Here is a 21,335-nt window from a genome sequence, read left to right as displayed (position 1 = left end):
AAATTATAAAGCAAATGCAATACTAAATCTCAAATTATTTTAGTTTTTTTTAGTTAACTAATTTTTGACCGTTTGGGAGGCCGTTTAATTCGCAAAACGCTGAGGATGGCCGCTGAGACAAAAATCGCGGCGGTTACCAACCTCCTAGCGCCTAGGCGGCTGTTTGTTTTTAGAACAGTGATCAAAACAACATCATTACAAATATTAGCAACACCAGAGGCTAGAATTACCTTATGTTTTAAACAAGACTAGAGTACTTCTAGTATTTGAAACACTAATATCAGTTAAAAGAACTAGAAATTCAACTTCCCTTATTTATTAAGAACAAGTTATAACTGTGAACAACACAGAGACTGAACTTAGAACAAAGTAACAATTGTGAACAACAAAAGGACAGAACTCAGAACAAAGTCACAACTGTGAGTAACACAAAGACTAAACTTAACCTTTAATAGCTAAAATAACATTGCACACTGCTTGTACGAAAGTGAGCAAGAGGAAAATAACTGCTGCAATCATCTTCTTAGTAGTCCAAGGTGAGTTGAAAAAATGTCTTATCAGACTCGCTCTCCATCTGTGCGGATACTATCTATAGTACTTTTGAAGGTATTCAAAAAGAGTAGCAAAACAGAAGTAACTAGGGTCCATGAAAACACCATCTGCAAGGTTGTTGATCAGAGCACACCCCTCTCTGCTGTCACCAAGCCTATTTTCAATAATTCCATGTCGCATAAGCAATTCCACATCCTTCTGTGTTCTCAGAAAGCATTTCATGACGAAAACATAGTCGTACACATAATTCTCGATGCACTGGCATTGTTCAAAGGCAAAGATGTTTCGAATTGTGATCCATGTTTCATCACTTAGAGTTAACTTGGGAATTTCAAGAACTCCATCAGTTAGCCTTATGCCAAATAAGTTTTTGCTCGATCCCACCTTGAATTTGACCACGGCACGGTCTAGTTCTCTCATGCTGAGAGTGGTTACAGTTTTCAGCGTGTTGAGATGGAAAAATTTAAAATTCAAACAAGCCAGTTCAAATCAATATGATAACAACTTGGTTCTTGGTTTAATCCTTATCTCCAAACCGAAGCATGTAGCAAAAGTCGGAGTTATCATACCTAACTGGATATTTGCATCTCAATTCAAAAGCATCAAGCTTGAGCAAAATTTGTGCATGCATATTTCAAAAAGAGAAGCATGCATGAATTAACGTCCAAGATGTTTAGTTGGACTTTTGAACTATGATAATCATCAAGATCAAGCTACTATAACCAATTCAAAAGAAGAGGACACAGTCGGTTGCACCGAGGCTTAAGTACACGGTCAAATCGGTTGAAATCATATCAAATTCAAATGGGAGATATCTTCGACTGTACCTCATCCCAAACTCCACTATATATACAAGCTATTGACACAAAGCAAGGACGAACGGAGAAGAAACAAAAACGAGAGCGGCAGAGATAGAGGAGAGGAAAAAATAGACATGGAAAAAGAGAGAACAAAGAGAAAAGACGACGGAAGCTCTATAACATCAAAGAGCAAGAGCCGGCAGGAAAAAGAGAGGCTTCACACATTCACGGAAGCAAATCATAGGTACAAAACCTTGGTTGATTATATTGCCTGAAGTTATTAATCTTCTTTTTCTTCATGGTGCAGACCAATATTTTAAAAAACGAATGCGTACCCCAATGCGTTTTCTTGAGAGCCTTGAGTCTTAGAACTTGAGGCGCATAAGGCGTGAGTCTTATATTATAAAAAAAATTAGTAGTTAAATGTGTAAATATATAATTATACACATACAAAAAGAATAAATATACATAAGAACTTACTAATTTATTGCATTTAGATATAATGAAATTCATAATCCAAACATTTTAGATAGTTTTCCTCAAATTAAAAATTACATAAATAAATATAAAAAGATACTTAAAAATATTATTTTATAAGGCGTAGTAAAATGCGTAAAAGGTGTAAAAAAAATAACATAAGACGTAAAAGGCAAGCCTCGGTGTCCAGACCGAAAAACAGAGGCGTTATGTAAGTAGTTTTAAGCTTTTTAAGCCTCAGGTGAGCCTTGAGACGAGTTTTTTAAAACATTGGTGCAGACCAAAAAAGTCGTATTCTTTCATGTTCTGCTTTCTCATGCAATGAAGCCAATCGCTACTCACGTCCTCAGTCCCTATCGATAATCAATGGTTTTTGGGAAAAGACACAAAGTCACTACCAAGCCCTTATTCACAGCCACAACGAAGTCTCTTTGTTTCACCTCCTAATACCGAGTTGTTCTCGCTTTCTCGTGTGATCAAGGCCACATAAAACACAAAAGCAGAAGCTTCTGCAAGTCGACAAAATCAAGCGCGTACAAGTCTGCAAGAAAGCACCTGCAAGTTTGCGATCGGCGCCTTCTCGACAACAACAACACCTCTCCAAATTGTCACAACTCAGTTTTGCGGTGGAAGAAGTGCTCTGTGTCTCCCAATACAAATCAGTGGCATGGCAATACAATTGTGAATTTTGTGGATGCAAGGTGCCCAGAACAAAAGACAGAGGAGCAATTGAACTTCTCAGTTTGTTTAAATGAAGAAGCGGAGGAGGTGTCTCTAGTGTCTGACGCTGAAGGAGTCACTCATAGCTCGGATATGAGGACACATGGTTTCAAGTGTGTCAAATACAAACCACCTGTGCTTCGGCGTATCAAAGGTGCATGATAATCAGAGTACAGAGGCTATGTGGACTTCCTCGTTCAAGGGCAATTAAAAGCAGGGTGCATGTACAAATGTCTCTACGAAGCCATGACGATTAGATGAAGCGGTGGAGATAAAGATAGGCGATGTCTTATGGTGCTAAACAAGAGGCAGCTGCACAAGAACTCAAGCAGGGCCGGCTTTGGGCTAAAGCCACTAAAGTACAAACTTTGAGCCCCCAAAATTAATCATATACACATAGTAAAAAAAAAATTGGGTCGGAAAAGAAAGAGGCCACGTTCTTATATCTCTTTCAGTTTTCTGACTTTATCTCTTTCTCTCTTTCTCTGATTCTCTTCTCTGTAAAAAAATTACCGTCATAGCTCCGGGACTTCTCGAAGATTCTCAACACTGCCAGCCCTTCGGCCAATCTCTCTCTGATACGTTACTGGTCTCCCCTTTCAATTTTTTTTAATTTTGTATATGTTTTTGTTTGGATAAAGTAGGAAGAAAGATTGGGAATCTGTGGTGTTTGGTAAAGTTAAAGATGTATGTGTGCTTTTCAATACAAATCTGAGCTTAGATATTAGATTGATAGATTCCATCAGTGTTTGGATTTCTGGCTCATTTGGTTTTTTCCGAAGCAATCTTCCAGTGAATGGAAAAGAATTCGCCAATCTTTGATTCATATAGGATGTAGAAATGTCTATAACTCTAAATGATTGAATGGATTGTAAGGAAAACGAATTTGCAGGAGATTATTGCGTGCTTGGCTTGATGAAACTTAGTTTTAATTGGATGCTTTGTTTACATAGTGTAGTTGTTAGTTATGGTAGCATTTCCATGTTATTCATATTGCATCTCTTCTTTTGTATACCATATTGTGCTTTCTGGCCGTCAAGAAATTTATATTGTATGAGCTTCTTAATTTTTGGAATGAAAAACATGGTGGCGAGGTCATGCTCATGATACAAATTGAACATTAGAATCTGTTTTCTATGGTTTTATCAGATTATGACAACAATTTTGTTATATTTTGCAGGATGCTATATGGCTACAATCAGGAAGTATCCTTCTGGGGCTAAAAAAAGAAAAGAGATTCAGATGAGGGAGGCGCTAAAGAAGGTTCAAGCAAGAATGTCAATTTTTGAGTAAAAGGTACTGATATTTGTAACTTTTATATTTTTGCTTTAAACATTATAGCATTTTATTATTATTGAAAGTTTTATTGCTATGTTTTGTTGTTTCAAAAAAATTATTGTTTCAAATTTTTTTGACAAAAGGCCCCAATTTTTCTCATCGCTTTGAGCCCCGAAAATCTCAGGGCCGGCCCTGAGCCCAAGCGGTGGAGTTTGAATTATATGGTGCCATATTACAATTGAGAAAGACATCAAGCTAATGGTGTACTCCATGCACATAAGACAAAATTCTTGATGGAAACATACGATTAATGTCAGTGGGTGGCCATAAAATTAACCACCATGGTCTTGATGCGCACCATTTTCTCAGAGGCACAAAACTCATCGATGGGTGGTGTCACTCAAAGGCCCACAATACAAAGGCCCAAGCCTCATCTCGAACTCAAGCTCAAAACGTCGACAACGTCAAAAAGTCAAATTGAAGTAGTGTAAAGACCATGTCAAGTCTCACATCCCAACTGCAAATATCGACGCGAGTGCCCAAATTAAATCAATCCACTATACTCTAAGGTCCGTTGTAAAGCCTGGTAAACATTCTACTAAATTAGGTGTCCAGCGAAATACGCTTGACGGATTCAAGTTTACATACATCCGTCGATCTCAAATGTCAATACAAAACTGAAAGCCTAAACCAATGAACTAAGGTAAGTTTGATCCCACAATGGGTACGTAGGCAATCTAGTGACCCACTAGATGCAACCATATGTCTAAACAGTATTCCTGACCACTAGTCAAATTCATCCTCAAATCCAAACAAAATATCTGACACTACTAGTCAAATTCGGCCAGTCCCAAATGAATCATTGACTGCAGTCACATTCTCCGTACACCAGAAAATCATATCCATTCTCAAATCACAAAATCCAAATCAAATTCAAGGGCTCTAAACCTGCATCTGAAACACAAAATCAAATCACTGGTTCACTTACACCAAATTGGTCACAAACACTACTCTCATTCCAAAATCATAGCATTTCCAAGTGTCATTCACACATTAGAACTCTTGAACTATGAGTGACTTGATCCCTCTCCTAGGGTACGTAGGCAACACGTACAATCAAATTTCTGCCACAAAAACAAACAAACAAACATCCCCCATATTTGGTTCTTCATAAATATAATCAAAGAGTATTTCCCTACAAATAAAGAATTGTAATTAAGAAACACATTTTGTCTTGAATGGGTCGAACCCGAAATAATTAAAACTTTATTCACTATATAAATGCGAGTGAAATTATGTTAGTGACATTTTCGCTCACTATGTGCACAATTTTACTCAATACAACGCTCCTCCAACTTTATGTGAAAACTCCGAAGGTAGACATAAAGTTCTTATGAAGTCAACAAAATGATCTGCTTTAGTGATCCTCTTCAGACCATCACCCACTCCCTCTATTTGCATTTGAGACCTGACGAATCGTTCAGACAAACTAAATATGAAAAGCCTATCACTACAGTCACTTGTAGAAGAAATCCCAACTTTCTGGGGCTCAAAAAAAATCCTCAAGAATGAAGAATGGCAATTGATTTTCAAGCAATTGCATGTCAGGCCTTACATCCTGCAGCATACATGATTTGTTAAAAATGCGGTCATTTTCGTCACGCAATTCAGGAAAGCTATATTTCAACAAGATCTCAATGATGAAAGCGCTGTCGACGAGAATAACTGTTACAAATTCATCACTGCTCAACTTGATTGGATAACAACTGCGCAGCCTTGCTTCCTGTCCCTTTGTTCTCTTCACATAATCGTCCAAACTCACTTGCGTCTGAACTAGAAAATCTTGAAGGTACCTTTTCTTCTGCTCTTCCATCCCATTCAAGCCTTCCTTACCATGGTGAATTGGGCCGATAGAGACTACCTTAGGAGTGTAGGCATCTTCACTTACTTGGCGTAGCCGCTCTGGAACTCTGTATATACAACATTCAGATGACAGGGGAGACAAGCTAGTCAAGTCTTTTGCTATGGAAGTTACTAGGGGAATGTAGGGGTTTTCTATGTCATACGGAGCTTCATCCAAGCTTGCTTCTCCCATTTTCTTCCTGATCGTTGATAAAATTCACAAGGTTAAATGATAACGACCTTAATACTTGCAAGAATGATCGAGAAGCTAATTACTGAGTATCATGGTATCAATCACTATCGAAACTTAACTAAAGTATACTATACCTACCAGAGTACCAGATAAAGAAGAAAATTTAAAGAACCGTGATGAACAAAGGAGAAGAGTACAAGTACATACCTGATAGAGAGACGGCGCAATTGAAGTGTAGTAGACAAATCGCGCACACACGTATATACACAGTATTTTCAGATCATTGATCGGTCGCTTAATACGGTGTAACAGTGGAGCATTTCTAATCAACTTTGCGGTTGTATCATACTAGCTTTGATTTCTTGTCATGCTAAGTTGTACAGGGATAGGGTTTTGTCTCATAGTCTTCATTCACCAAGTCCGAACGTGGCGCAAAAGACGAATACATAAGTCATACTATGCAGCATTGCAGCATATGAATTAAATGATACATCACAAATCCCTTCGGCATTAAGATTTCAAGGAAATGGAACGGAAAGGCAACAGTGTCATGATCCTCTTCGAAACCAGTTAAGATTACAGAATCATCGTTCCTTTAATCATATCAATTAGTCTAAAGTGTAAGAGAAAGACACAGATCAAGGAGCAAAAACAAAGGTGGCCATCGAATTATATGACGTTTAATAGTTCGACGTCACAACTCACAAAATACAAATATGAATCATATTATTACAACACACAAAGACAACACAAAACTAAATCTCATTAACACAATAGATGAAAGAAAACTAATTAGAGCCCAGAGTCTTACTGGAAATAGGGAACTCAAAATGATTTAAACTAGCCAGTCAGTGATAAATTGTATCAGTGTGCTTTGTATCTGCATGTCTGAGTACATTCTGTCATTCTCGAAGAACATTTAAGTTAATAATCTAAAGGTGGTGCCATATTGGAGACGAGAAAAACAAAACACAAAACACACCAAAGATTATATCAGAGACGAGAGGGGTCCTAATTTAGATAACACAAGAATAACTAGAGAAAAAATTGTTTTATTATTATTATTATTATATTGCTGCTTTGAAGTAATACATCCTGAGGTCAAAGACACACTATATTGCCAATCAAAGACACTTCAGCTTTAGCAATCTGGCCCATTCCCTTAGAGGTGCTAAACCCTCACAAATTTGACATTGAAAAGTCCAAAGCATCAACAAGAAAATCTGCAGAGGCACACAAGTATGCAACTCAACCATTTATATCTAGCAAAGGAAAAGATAACCACCGATCTATAAGGGGTATGATAAAGTGTGAATATGTTGTCTATTTATAGCATTTTGTGTACATTGGTACCTAATTTAAGAAAAATGACAAGTACCTGCGTCATCTTTGGTGAAACACAGTGGAGGTTTTATCCTGAAAACATTTCCATGAAGTCCACCTTTCCCAACTAGAACTCCAAGCTCTTCAATGAGAACCAGATTATGATTAGTATGTAAACAGGTAATGGGTGGAGAACAATTCCCTTAAACTAGGGACCTTATAAATCTATTGATATGAGCTGTGGATGAGGTGTACCTCTGAGTTTCTCAAACAACACAGCAGTTTCTGCCTTGGCAGGTGTCTTCTCGTTTCTGTCTGTCACAAGTTCTACACCAACCATTAGGCCTCGGCCTCTCACATCTCCAATTACTGATACACATTACATTCAAGAATCCTTGCATCAATATTGGACCAATTTGCAGCAAAATTATTACTTGAGATAAAATGTGAAATTAAAAAAAGACCCAGTGGAATGAATTAAGATATTTACTTTCATATCTTTGCTGAAGGTATCTCAACCGCGCAAGCAAGTGTGAACCAACATCTGCAGAATGAACTTGACGTTTCTCTTTATCAATAACTCTGATCACTGCAAGTCCTCCAGCTGAGCATACGGGGTTTCCACCATAAGTGTTGAATTGTGTTTTCTGAGCTAAAACACTAGCTATTTCTGGTGTTGTTACCACTGCTCCTAATGGCAACCCATTACCAATTCCCTGTAAAATATGTAAACCAGAATACATTGTTTACAAGTTCTGTAAATAAACTAGTTTGCTTCACTAAATCAACCTTTATTAGGCAAATGCTTTCAATGAAAATATGCACTTTCTGTAAGCTGATGATATAACAGTAGAACCCAAAAAAAGGTTCCTCTCAAAATTAAACGAAACCTGACCTTCGCCATGGTAACTATATCAGGGATGACCCCCTGTGTTTCAAAGCCCCAATAATGACTCCCTGTGCGGCCAAATCCAGTTTGAACTTCGTCCGCTATGCAGACACCACCCGCCTTACGAACAATTTCGTATACCAATTTTAGGTATCGCGGAGCTAATTCAACTGCTCCTCCAACGCCCTGTAAATGAAAAGGAAAATTACTAATCAGATGCCTCATAGCAGTGGTTATGTTTATCAAATTAAGTTAGGCAGCATAAAAATGAAATTTGGTGCCGACCTGAATTGTTTCGGATATGAATCCGGCCACTTTTCCTGAACTTCCATAATCAATGTGGTCTTGCACATCTTTCGCGTAGCTTTCTGCATCCGAGCCAAAGATTCCACGATAAGGGTCTGGATTCACAACATGGTGAATTTCACCCTGCAATATTGGAATGGCCCTTAAGCGGATAATCATAAAAACATGACTGGAGATACAAGTTTTGAAATAACTAGTAAGTGGTTATTACAAACCTGCGGAATCGGGTACTTCCATGTGTTGAGTGCAGTCAAACTCATAGTACTAGAACTGCCACCATGATATCCATTTCTCAGAGAAATCATTTCAAGATTACCAGTGTATAAACGAGCCATCAGCATTGCTAACTCATTTGCTTCTGACCCAGAATTGACAAAGTATACTACCTGCATCCCATAATATCCCATAATATCATGAAGAACATGTTTCCCACTAACTATACACAAGGAAAGTACCAAGTAAAAAACAGAAAAGAACTTGAACCTTTAGATTTCCAGGCATTTTCGAAGCCAATGCCTCTGCAAAATCAGCTATTGCATGGTGCAAGTATATAGTAGTGGCATGCTGCAGAAGCTTGCTCTGTTCAAAGATTGCATTTAAAACATCTGGATGGCAATGTCCAGCAGAAACTGTCACTATCCCAGCAAATGCATCAAGGTAACGCCTGCCATTCTCATCATACAAATATTGCATCTTCCCTTCAACAATATTTAGCTGCATACACATTAACAATTTCAAAGCAGATATCAATTATAAACTGGGATAGCACAGCATTGGATTAAGCAACCAAGTATCTCAGAACCAACCAAAGATAAAAGTATACACAAGTATCATCATATAAAGACTGCAACTTTCTACTGGTAAACATGAGATCGAAACTTTATATATCTCAATGTGTTCATCATAAATCTACTGTTTGAAACAGTAACCCAATTCCCAAAAAAATTCAGGTCTTAACCAAAATAACCTCTGCAAAATCTACTCAATGGTAAAAGAAATTAACTTGAGGGAGATTAACATACCGGCTTCTGATAAAAGTGAAAAAGAGAAGGACCCAGAAACTGCTTTCGCTTCTGGAAGACTTCATCTGCGCGTGGACCATTGTAAGGCTTTGGCTCATAATCAAAAGCCGGCAATGAAGGTGGTGCTGTAGAGAAGAAGCAAGACAGAGACTTGAGCTTAGCTTCTCCAAAGGCCTTTTTCAAGAGCAGCCTCTGCAATACCATAGCAGCTGCTACTCAGAGAGACCAAATGAGTTGGAACTAGAAGTGGGTTGAGTTTGGGACTTGGGGTTGAAGACGGTTTGTATTTGTAGGAGTACTGTGGGGTTGTGATGTGCTGGTAGTGACTAGAGTTTCCATATTTGGGGAGAGACATGATGAAGGTGATTACAGGAAGCGGAGTCAGCAGCAGAGGACGGTTTCAGGTACATTGATTCCAAGATTCACAAGTGATGAAGAATTGAAGATTATACTGAAATTAAGCGAAAAGTAATCAACATAATCTTTTTTCATTATCACTATTTACTTGTTATTTATTAACCAAATGAAGTTACTGCCTTATAGGTATGGGAATGAAAGATTCTATAAAATTGTGCAAGAGTGTAACTAGTAAGATGACGTTACATATGAACTGGAATCTGTTATATCTTGGTCAGATGAGTAGGAGAGTCTCATAAATTTCGAATTTATCATGATATGATTTACTTGCTATCACAAATTCACAATAACCTTACTGGATTACAACAAGTTTTTATCATGATCTGATTGTTGTATTAATCTGAAGTCGGGATCTAACTGTCCGTTTGAGTTGGTAGAACCGCACATTGGTGCTATGAATATTCTCCGTTAAAAGGAAGATACAGAACGGTGAAGCCTCTCCAAAAACAAATGACACATAATGGTACAAGTAGCAACACAACAAGCCAACTCTAATTTTTACTCTTGAGGTCGTGACAATAGGACAAGACAGAGATCACAGTCTGTATGAGAGTAAAAATGAGGAAAATAACTGCGGCAATGATTTCCTTAGTTGCCCAAGGTGAGTTGAAAAAATGTGTGACCAAGTATTCCTTCCATTGGTGCCGACTCATATTGTAGTAGCTATTCAGGTCATTGCAAAGACTGGTGAAATAGAACGAGTCCTTGGAGTAGTCCACCACACCATCGACGAGGTTCTTAATCAGAGCACAACCCTTCTTGCTGTCACCTAGCTTATTGTCCAGAATTCTATGACGGACTAGCAAGTCCACATCCTGAGGGGTTTTCACGAGTCCGTTTAGGAAGAAGAAATAGTCGTTTATGTACTCCTGGTCTTTGCATTGGCTTTGTTCGAAGGCAATGAGATTAGTGATGGTAACCTCCGTTTGATCACTTATAGTGAGTTTTGGCATTTCCAGAACCCCGTGGTTTAAGTCGAACCTGACGTCGAACATATTTGTAATTGATCCAACCCTAAACTTGACCCCTGCTCGGGATAGCTGTGTCATGTTCGGGGCTGCCAGGTTTTTCAGTAGCCATCGATTTTCGGTTCTGACTGACTGCCATGGTGGTAGTGGATATAATTTTCTAACAAAATCAACAAAATGTACCACTTCTTGAGGATCTATAGTCGCTAAAGTTGTATCTGCTACATCTATATGCATTAGGATTTTGAAGAAATGGTGAGAAAGATCGATAATTGAAACCTCCAGAGAGAGTTTCATCTTGAGTGGGTGGAAAAGCTTGTCGAGAATGAAGAAAGGCAGCTGATTTTCGAGCATCCGCATGTCAGGCCAGACATCCTGTAACATAAATGGTTTGAAAATGCAAAAAGTCAAAACCCATAACATTTCCACATATGGTTTGACTTCTCAAATATATGTAACTTTTCAAATATATTTGACTTTTCAAATATATGTAACCATTTAAAAGTCAAATATATGTAATCCATAACATTTCCACACATGATCTTTTACTTTTAGTTCTGAAATACAAAGTTCCATTGCATAGATATGTGCAAAAAGTATATGAATCTCGTTCTTGTAATTTAGCTTATCCAACTGAACAAGATTGGTTGATTGCTGAACTTACTTGCGGTTTTCTTGCAATTTTTAACTCTTCTACAACAATTTACTGTGGTGTTTATTCACATACTTCTAGTAGAGTTATAAATTGTCTAGTTAATATTTACCAAACATTTGCTGCATAATCTCATCTCAATATTTTCAAAGCTGCTTTAGAGGCAATGAAAACAAAATTTGATAAGTATTGGTCTAAGATTCCGATGGTTTTTTGTCTTGCTAAAAAACTCAAATTTCGAAGTCATGAAAACACTAAAACAATCTCAATGAATCAAAATCATTTTAAATGCCACAACGGATCATTACTGAGTTCACAATACAACTCAGACAAACCAATTATTACAAACCAAATTTAAAATTCAACATTACATCAAATGGAAATGTAATAGTCCTCACAAGTTCTCACAAAAATCCACAAATAAATCCTCACCACAAGCTGGAAATAATAACTTCAAATCCTCTGAGCGGTCCGTCACTTTCCGCTAATCCGCACCTGCGGAGTTATCCCCTACACCATCGTATTGGTGCACCAGGATTGTAAACACAAACCTGGTAAGTTTTACAGCTCGTATGAGTAAAACATAAATAAAACTCGTATGTCACCATATACAAAAATCCACAAAAACATAAATTATAAATGCACTCATGAGTCAATGGACGGCCCATCTGGTTGTCCGTAAATAATAAAATGAAAGTGCTCATGAGAAATTGGGCAACCCCTCCGTTTACCCAATGCATTTATAACACGGGTACTCATGAGCGCCGGTACATCTCTGTTACCCCTCATGTAGTACACCGCCGACATTGGGCAACCTCCTGCCACCCAACATCCAAAAATATGACTACTCATGAGCCGATAACCCATATGTTACCTCACATGCAGTACTCCGGCAGACAGACTAGAGTTCTAACTGTATCGTAACTTTCGTCCGGCCAAAGGGTAGGTTCCGACATGCCAAACACGTCCGAAAACTGGTCCGAAGACATAAACACGTCCGAAGACAACAACTCATCTGAAGACATCAACACGTCCGAAGACAAAACGTTTCAACAAACTCCATGTTAAAACCACATAAAATAATCATCGCCTCATATTGTACAATTATATCGCCATGCTCAATATATAATCTCATCGTCAAAATGACATATATTCACAACGAAATCATGACAGTAAATTATATAGCAAACTATATATATGTATTTATTTACCATTAATACGAATATATATATTCCACTATATTAAATACATGTCATATTTCACTCTTTAAACTTTTGCATAATTTTGAATCACCGCAAGGGTAGATTCGTAATTAAGTGAGATTTTACTCACCTTATTAACTCGAGCGTAATTCCACAATTTCTGAAGGTAATTCCTTTCCTCGATTTATCGATCACCTTGAAAAGATAAGAAAAGAATTTAGAATCGTTTCGTAAACCTTAAATGCCGAAACAGTAATAATAAGTTACTGTTAAGAAATTTTTGGTTTTACGAAATTATTGTTCACGGGGTTACTATTCACGATCTGCACTTTCAACTCCTTGAGTTCGTTTTGCCCCATTCTATAGGGTGCCTTTGACACAGGTACCGTACCAGACACTACATCAATGCAGAAATCTACTACTCTTCGAGGAGGTAGCCCTGGTATCTCTTGGAACACCTCACTATACTCAGATACTACCACATTGTCTGCAATAATTACTTTCTGATCCACCGATTCCACATGTGCCAAAACTCCTAATCTCATGGCATTAACTGACTTGAGGTAACGATAATGAAACACTGGCTCCCCAGGTCTATGAAAGGACACCATCATGTCAAAACAATCAATCACCGCATGTTGCGGTCTCAACCAGTCAATTCCCAAGATCACATCATAAGTGTGGTCTGGAATCACAATCAACGAAGCAGAGAACTCTCTACTTCCAATCACAATCGGACAAGCCTTGCAGATTGTCTCTAACTAAAGGGACACTCTAAGGGATGAAGTGACACATAAAGCGTTCCCAAGAGGTGTAGGAATTAATCCTAGCATCTCTACTACTGAACTAGCAATAAATGAATGTGATGCTCCCGTATCAAACAGTACTCTAGCAAGGTAGTCAAAAAGTGATAATGTACCTTCCACTCATGTGTCTCGCTGACCCACTGCAAACCCCCTAGCTTGACCAGCTGGTGGCTGTCTCTGCGGACGTTCCTTCTACCCTGAAGGGGTCGGGTACAATCTCTAGCCATGTGTCCCACTTGCCCGTACCTGTAGTAGCTTGCTCTCTTCGGTTTCAGACATGTTGTGGCATAGTGCCCCATTTCATTGCAGACAAAACACCTCACTGATGCCAATGGTCTAACTGGTGCAGTCCTAATAGATGGAGATGCTGCCTTTGCCGGAATCTAGTAATAGGGTCTTGGCCTCTTCCATGACCTACCCGTCGGCCCTGAGTGCTCGCTGCCTGAACAGATTGCCGTGCTTTTTCCCTTTGCATCTCTACCTCCCACATCTCCTGCTCGAATCTTATCTGCATGTTCCAAGCTCATGGCACTCTCAAACATCAACTCCTTGATAGATAGACAAAGAGCTGACATGATGTTCTTGTACTCCTGTTTCATCCCTCGTAGATACTTCTGAGCTAAGGAGGTCGCACCCATAGGCCTGACATACCGGTACAGCTGCGAAAAACGAGCATCATACTCTCTAACGGTCATATCTCCCTGTACCAGCGCAAGAAACTCAAGCTCTAAGTTCTCCTGTACTGAGGCTGGAAAGTACTTTTCTCGGAAAAGAGTCGTGAAACCATCCCATGTGAATGTAGACGCATCCACTGTCTGTCTCATGCTCTTCCACCAGTCTAGAGCATCATCTTTTAGAAAGAATGTAGCTATCTTTCTCTTCTCTATCTCTGAGCACTCTATCATCTCAAAATAAGTCTCCATACCCTCGATCCAATGGTCAGCTACCATATGATCTAGTCCTCCATGAAAGGATGGCGTTGACAGTCCACTGATATCCTTGATCAGCTTTAGCACTCAACCATCATCTCTAACATCAGTAGCAGGCTCAACCTGTTCTTCCTGTGGAGCAGCCTCCTCATAAAGGTTCTCCACGTTGCGGACTCGGCCTACGGCCCTACCTCGACCTCGGCCTCTCGCCCGTCCTCGGCCCTTATCTGAATTCATCACCTTCAAACAATGAAACACTTAATCAATATATGTGAAGTCTCGAATTCAACAAAATAGATCCAACAGATATCAACATGAAATTTCAGAATAAGGTGAATCATCGAAGTATCATCACGATACTCCCTAGAGGACCAATTATTACAAACCAAATTTATAATTCAACATTACATCAAATGGAAATGTAATAGTCCTCACAAGTTCTCACAAAAATCCACAAATAAATCCTCACCACAAGTTGATAATAATAACTTCAAATCCTCTGAGCGGTCCGTCACTTTCCGTTAATCCGCACCTGCGGAGTTATCCCCTACACCATCGTATTGGTGCACCGGGATTGTAAACACAAACCCGGTAAGCTTTACAGCTCGTATGAGTAAAACATAAATAAAACTCGTATGTCACCATATACAAAAATCCACAAAAACATAAATTATAAATGCACTCATGAGTCAATGGACGGCCCATCTGGTTGTCCGTAAATAATAAAATGAAAGTGCTCATGAGAAATTGGGCAACCCCTCTGTTTACCCAATGCATTTATAACACGGGTACTCATGAGCGCCGGTACATCTCCGTTACCCCTCATGTAGTACACCGCCGACATTGGGCAACCTCCTGCCACCCAACATCCAAAAATATGACTACTCATGAGCCGATAACCCATATGTTACCTCACATGCAGTACTCCGGCAGACAGACTAGAGCTCTAACTGTATCGTAACTTTCGCCCGGCCAAAGGCTAGGTTCCGACATGCCAAACTGGTCCGAAGACATAAACACGTCCGAAGACAAAAACTTGTCTGAAGACATCAACACGTTTGAAGAAAAAACGTTTTAACAAACTCCATGTTAAAACCACATACAATAATCATCGCCTCATATTGTACAATTATATCGACATGCTCAATATATAATCTCATCGTCAAAATGACATATATTCACAACGAAATCATGAAAGTAAATTATATAGCAAACTATATATATGTATTTATTTACCATTAATACGAATATATATATTCCACTATATTAAATACATGTCATATTTCACTCTTTAAACTTTTGCATAATTTTGAATCACCGCAAGGGTAGATTCGTAATTAAGTGAGATTTTACTCATCTTATTAACTCGAGCGTAATTCCACAATTTCCGAAGGTAATTCTTTTCCTCGATTTATGGATCACCATGAAAAGATAAGAAAAGAATTTAGAATCGTTTTGTAAACCTTAAATGCCGAAACAGTAATAATAAGTTACTATTCATCAATTTCTGGTTTCACGAAAGTACTGTTCACGTATTTACTATTCACGTATTTCTGTATAAATACACATCAATTACGTATCCATGTACATATACATACTGTTTACGTATTCTTGTACGTATGAATACTATTCAAATGTAAATACTGTCTCAGTAAATATTAATTACTGATTTATCCTTCTGAAATTACTTTTTACATTTACTTAATGTAATTTACATTTACATTTACCGTATGTAAAATAATTTTATATTTACTATACGTAAATCACTTTTACATTTACCGCACATAAAAATAAATTACAAATTTACCCTTCAGAAACACTGTTCACGCGCCGCCGCAGGCGGCGCGTGGGGTACACGCGCCACTCATTGTGACAGCGCGTGGGGCACACGCGCCGAGCCTAAGGCTGGCGTGTAGCACGCCACCGCCGCCCCCAAAACCTTCCTCTCCTCCCCCTCTACCTTCCCACGGCCTCACACCGCCCCTAGCCTCCTCCATGCTACCACACGCGCCGCCTAAGGCGGCGGCATCTCCTACAACTTCAATCTCCTCCGATTCTCCACAAAAACTTCCAAAATCAATTCAACAACATCACAACCCATTCAATTGCACAACCCTTACCTCATTCACATCGTGGGAGCACCGGAGAGTCGCCGGAGTGCTTGGACCAGTCGATCTGGCCTCGGTGAAGTGCGGCAAGGCTCCACGACGGCGAGAGACGGTGCGTCGACCTCGGGTTCGACTTCGGGGGGCCGCGCGATGCTCGCTGTGCCGGCGGTGTGGTTCACGGACGACCGGTGATGGAGATCGTCGGTGAGGGAGTGAGATCGGGGAGGGAGAGAGGAAAAGAGAGAGAGAGGCGCGCGGGGTGAAGAGAGAGAGAGAGAGAGAGAGAGAGAGAGAGAGAGAGAGTGAGGGGTTTCCAATTTTGGAAACCCTAAACTGATAAAATTCATTTATATACTCATTTTTAAAATCGGAAACTAACTTCCGACATTAATAACTTTCACGTCCGACGTCCGATTCGAACACGTGATGTGTCAACGCGTATCGACGATCTCTACAACTTTCGTGAAGGAAGTTTCCGCAAACGAGCGACAAAATAAAAGTCGACATTCACGTCACGAAAACGTAACATTTTTCTAAATAAACATTACTAGAACGTTTCCGTTCTTGTTTCGTAATGTCGCAACCAACTAAATTTCACTTTAAATGAATTTCACAACTTTATAGAATTTAAATTAAACCAAACATTGTTCCGAAAAATCAGGTTATTACACGTTATGTCAGATGCATTGTGGGTTTTAATTATGCAAGCGTTACATAATTCTTATGCCATAAGCATTTAGACTATTAAATTCAAATGTAAATGTCATAAGCATTAATGTGACTTGAAGTCATTCCCTTATTTACATATGATATTTATTTGGTAAGTTATACTATTAATATTTATATAATGTCGGTTATCAAATTCAAATTGGAATGGTTTTATTTCAATTAATTATGAATTTATGAATATGTAACGAGCATTCCGGAAGCAATCAACAATGCGAAAGAAATTAACTATGCACGTAATTGTCGATTGATTCATTTATTAGCTCAATAAATACCAATATTAATTTATTTTATTTCGATTTCATTGATTATTATATTTGCATTGATTCGCATTTGTTGTGGTTTGATAACATAAACTTTATTTATGTTATATTAGTAATATTAAATGTGGTTGTGTCAAAAGCTCTAAAAAGATTCAAAATTGAATTAATTAAATTGAGCCAGAAGCTCAGACTCAAGCTATAAGGCTAGCATAAAAGCTCCCAATTAGTCGCCATGACAATACTTATGAATGTTCTTAAACTAGACTCATCCAATCAGATGCGATATCTAAGCCGATGAGGTTGTGTACTTAAGCGACCCTCACTCCACCTCCTGATCTTCTACATGGTCGTATTCAGTTGAAGTTACCGAAAGAGGTGACTAATAACTCTTTTTATTAGTGTACGTATTATTCCGAGCCCAGTAGTCCCATTTTCATTATGTTGGACATACCCTCCTAAAACCAGCAGTTTGTTATGTATTCCAGGTAAAAGATGAATTGAAAACGCTTTAACTCATGCATGAAAGTCTGAGTCACGAATTCACAAACTAAGCCATGTAGGCATTAATGTCTCGTTGTTAAGCCGACTTACTTTTCGATCCAGCAGAATCAAATAAAAATTATTGATTTGATTACAATATATAGTTTGAATCGATAGTTCATAAACGCATATGTACGTAGTTCGTACATACATAAATCAATCTTGTAGTTATGATAAAGTCATTTAAGAAACTTGAAGTTTCCTTCACTTGTTCACCAGTAGATTGTACATGTTTAAATTTTTTTTCATACTATGATATAGAACTTAAATTTGTCATTAGTTACTTATGAATTATTGCTTAAAAGCACTTACCTCGATTATTTATTTTTAAATACCAATTGTAAGTTTTTAGAAGAAACTACATGAATTCGGTAATTTAATTGCCAGAAATAAGACTAAGCAGTGATGTTGAACGAGCTTGTTGCCCATAAAATTCAAATTATAATTCATATGTATTATCGACATTAAGATTTTGATTATTGTTCACACCTGATGTGCAAATATGTAAACAAAAGAGTATTATGCTAGTCGCAAAACTCGAAATATTAATTTCACTAAAAGATTATTTCAACATGAGTATGATTAACATTTACACCACGATTATTACGAATGTAATCTTCTAATTATATATTGTGATTTATGAGGTTATAGTTATGTTCAATTATATTTAATTCAATAAACTACATTATGCATGTGCTCCATTGATTTAAATGGATGAGTAGACACTGAGGAATATTCTTACTCATACCTCTATGACAATCATATCTGGTCAATTGAATTTGAGAGTCATGAAAATACTCCCCTTTATGTTGTCTAATGATAGTGAACTTGTCATTTAGGAGACATAATATCTTTACATTTCAGAAGAACGTTATTAAGTATTAAATATATTCGAACTAATATTTATCATGTTGAAACTATTAAAGAAAATGAGTAAATTATCTTTGCATACTCCAAGTGTATGACCAGAAGCATACATTGGACTAATATAAATTATCCGGTAGCTAGAAGCTAATTGATTCGAGCAAATTCTCACTATGACATCCACATTTGAGACTCCCATGTATAAATGTGATAGGTCATATCCTCAATCTATCACACAAGCATCCCCTTCTAAATAAGGGTATTTCCATTAATTTCAAAATATGTCGAGTTTGCTCATTACGAATACTAGACCATCATATGCAAGAATAGTATATACACTACCTAATACCGCACATAATGGGAGAAAAAAATTGTGGACATATCCAACCAAAACACATACCAGTTATATAATTTTGGTTGACACATCGACAAAGTGATCACATGTTACAGTACATATTGTCCACTAGAATAGTTGCCACTGCTAAACTTTCACACTGATCATGAAATTCAGGATTCACCAATCGGATTATCCCATAAAATCATGAAGGCTTGATAATATTGAAAAGTTTACATCAAAGTCATTCGATAATTATTGTATGTCCCTTGAAATTGATGTTAAATATATATTTTCTATGTTCACACCCACGATGGTCTCGTATATAGAATATTGGTTGTGCGCACTAAGTTTCTAATTTCTACGTGGGATTATGCAATATTGCATGCATCAATGTTGGTCCAATTGAGGCCCACTACTACCATATCATTGCGTTACAGCTGGTGACTGGGTATTAATATGATGTTTCGTACTTACGCATATTTGGGTTTGTCGTTACAGTGCCAATTGTGCCGCCACAATGTATAAAATTGGGTCCTCAACAAAGGTTGGACATACATGTCGATTATAAATTGCATCCATTATGTGCTCTTTAGAGCCCTTGACAGGCGTCTCTCTAATGATGTATTTGCGAAGTGTCACCATAAAGAGATAGTCTTCCCGCTGTTAGGGGAAGATAAGAACGTCACGGTTCCTGATGAACGGCATGAGTGAAACGTCGCCACAATGTCTCATCTTGATTCCCAAAATCGCACATGTAATATGGAAGTGCAAATAATTCTAGATACATAGTGGTGCACAAAATATGTCTGACGCATGCTTCATCTGATCTATCTAAAGTGATGAGATCATATACTTGCTACAAATGTGCTTGCAATGATAAAATGTCCCAGTAGGATGATGTATGTCCATGACGGCTAACCAGTCTTATGTCCCTGCCCAAAAGAGTGGTTGATCATAAGGTTTGAATCAAGGACTAAACTTTTCGGTGAGAACGGAAATATCGAGGATTTGAAAATTAGAAATTTAGATTTAAAAAAATAATTAAGTAAATTGATGGAAATTTATATAAAAACATGGAAAATTTGAATGAAACTTTGAGAAATGTTTATTTGATCAATTATCTACTATATGTTATAAGAAATTATTACATATAACTATTAGTTTATAGTGAGTTATAGTAATTTTAGGTGAAATAATCGTCGACATTATTAAAAATCTACTTAATATATATATATTTATTTATTTATTTATTTACCCAAAGTGAGACTAGATAATCACGCTTTATTTACATATGATATATAAAACATGAAATTACATGAGTGGTTTAGAACCACATAAGGATATATGAGATACACAATTTTCACTATCTTCATCATGTCCTTGAGTAAAACCCTGAGTGTATTGTGAAGAATAGTCATTAGATGATACCGTCCCTTTATAATTTTGCATATAATGATGACTTATATGCCAACATAAGGGTCGTGGGTGATTGACTATGGGTTATGATACTGGTAGTTCCCGTTCGGATCAAACATTTCTTGACTTTGGCTATAACCATAGTTTTGTGAAGATTGTGCATTAGATTTTATCCATATGTTTTCGCTTGATTGCATCTCATTAGAGAATAAATATGGTGGATAAAGCATGTTGAATTTCCCCCTTAAGAGTAAGGTCCATCATTGCTTCTTCATAGACCAAAAGGGTTCGATTCCCCTCAACAACTAGCTCGGTTTTATTTCAATTTAAGGGAATGTTGAGACATTGAATGCAATATATAATAAAAAGAGCCATATATAACAATAAGTTAGTGTAATAGAGTTGACTATAACTTTGTGCTTACAAAAGGATGGATCGGAGGTTCGATTCTCTTAATCAGTGATTTTTTATTTTTTTTAAGTTGCCTGACACGTGGCGATATTATGAAAATATCGGGAAATTTCGAAAATTTCCATCGAAAAATGTTTGGTATGTATAAAATATATCCATATACTGAAACTTTCGCAGAAATATCGAGAAAATTATGAATATTTCAGTCCTTGGTTCGAATGGTTCTTACCCCCA

The 21,335-nt window shown here is 37.6% G+C and overlaps 2 protein-coding genes and 1 pseudogene across 2 annotated transcripts; all 3 read right to left on the bottom strand.

Moving 5' to 3' along the window:
* Positions 1–441: 441 nt before the first annotated feature.
* Positions 442–5,922, bottom strand: LOC126784221 (UPF0481 protein At3g47200-like; annotated as a pseudogene).
* Positions 5,923–6,980: 1,058 nt separating this feature from the next.
* LOC126783038 (alanine--glyoxylate aminotransferase 2 homolog 1, mitochondrial-like) lies at positions 6,981–9,875 on the bottom strand. Its single transcript, XM_050508419.1, has 9 exons — positions 9,463–9,875; positions 8,924–9,154; positions 8,656–8,826; positions 8,420–8,563; positions 8,141–8,320; positions 7,736–7,961; positions 7,501–7,614; positions 7,301–7,387; positions 6,981–7,145 (listed from the first exon to the last, which is right to left on the bottom strand). Exons 1-9 carry the CDS (start codon positions 9,664–9,666, stop codon positions 7,102–7,104), a joined length of 1,401 nt encoding a protein of 466 aa, XP_050364376.1. The 5' UTR covers positions 9,667–9,875; the 3' UTR covers positions 6,981–7,101.
* Positions 9,876–10,110: 235 nt separating this feature from the next.
* Positions 10,111–11,270, bottom strand: LOC126784220 (UPF0481 protein At3g47200-like). The gene has a single exon (XM_050509705.1). It carries the CDS (start codon positions 11,268–11,270, stop codon positions 10,371–10,373), a length of 900 nt encoding a protein of 299 aa, XP_050365662.1. The 3' UTR covers positions 10,111–10,370.
* Positions 11,271–21,335: the final 10,065 nt, after the last annotated feature.

This window comes from Argentina anserina, chromosome 2, assembly GCF_933775445.1.
Source record: "Argentina anserina chromosome 2, drPotAnse1.1, whole genome shotgun sequence".
In the NCBI taxonomy this organism is placed as follows: domain Eukaryota; kingdom Viridiplantae; phylum Streptophyta; class Magnoliopsida; order Rosales; family Rosaceae; genus Argentina; species Argentina anserina.
Note: the sequence above shows the minus strand (reverse complement) of the source record. Positions and strands in the feature narration are given on the sequence as shown.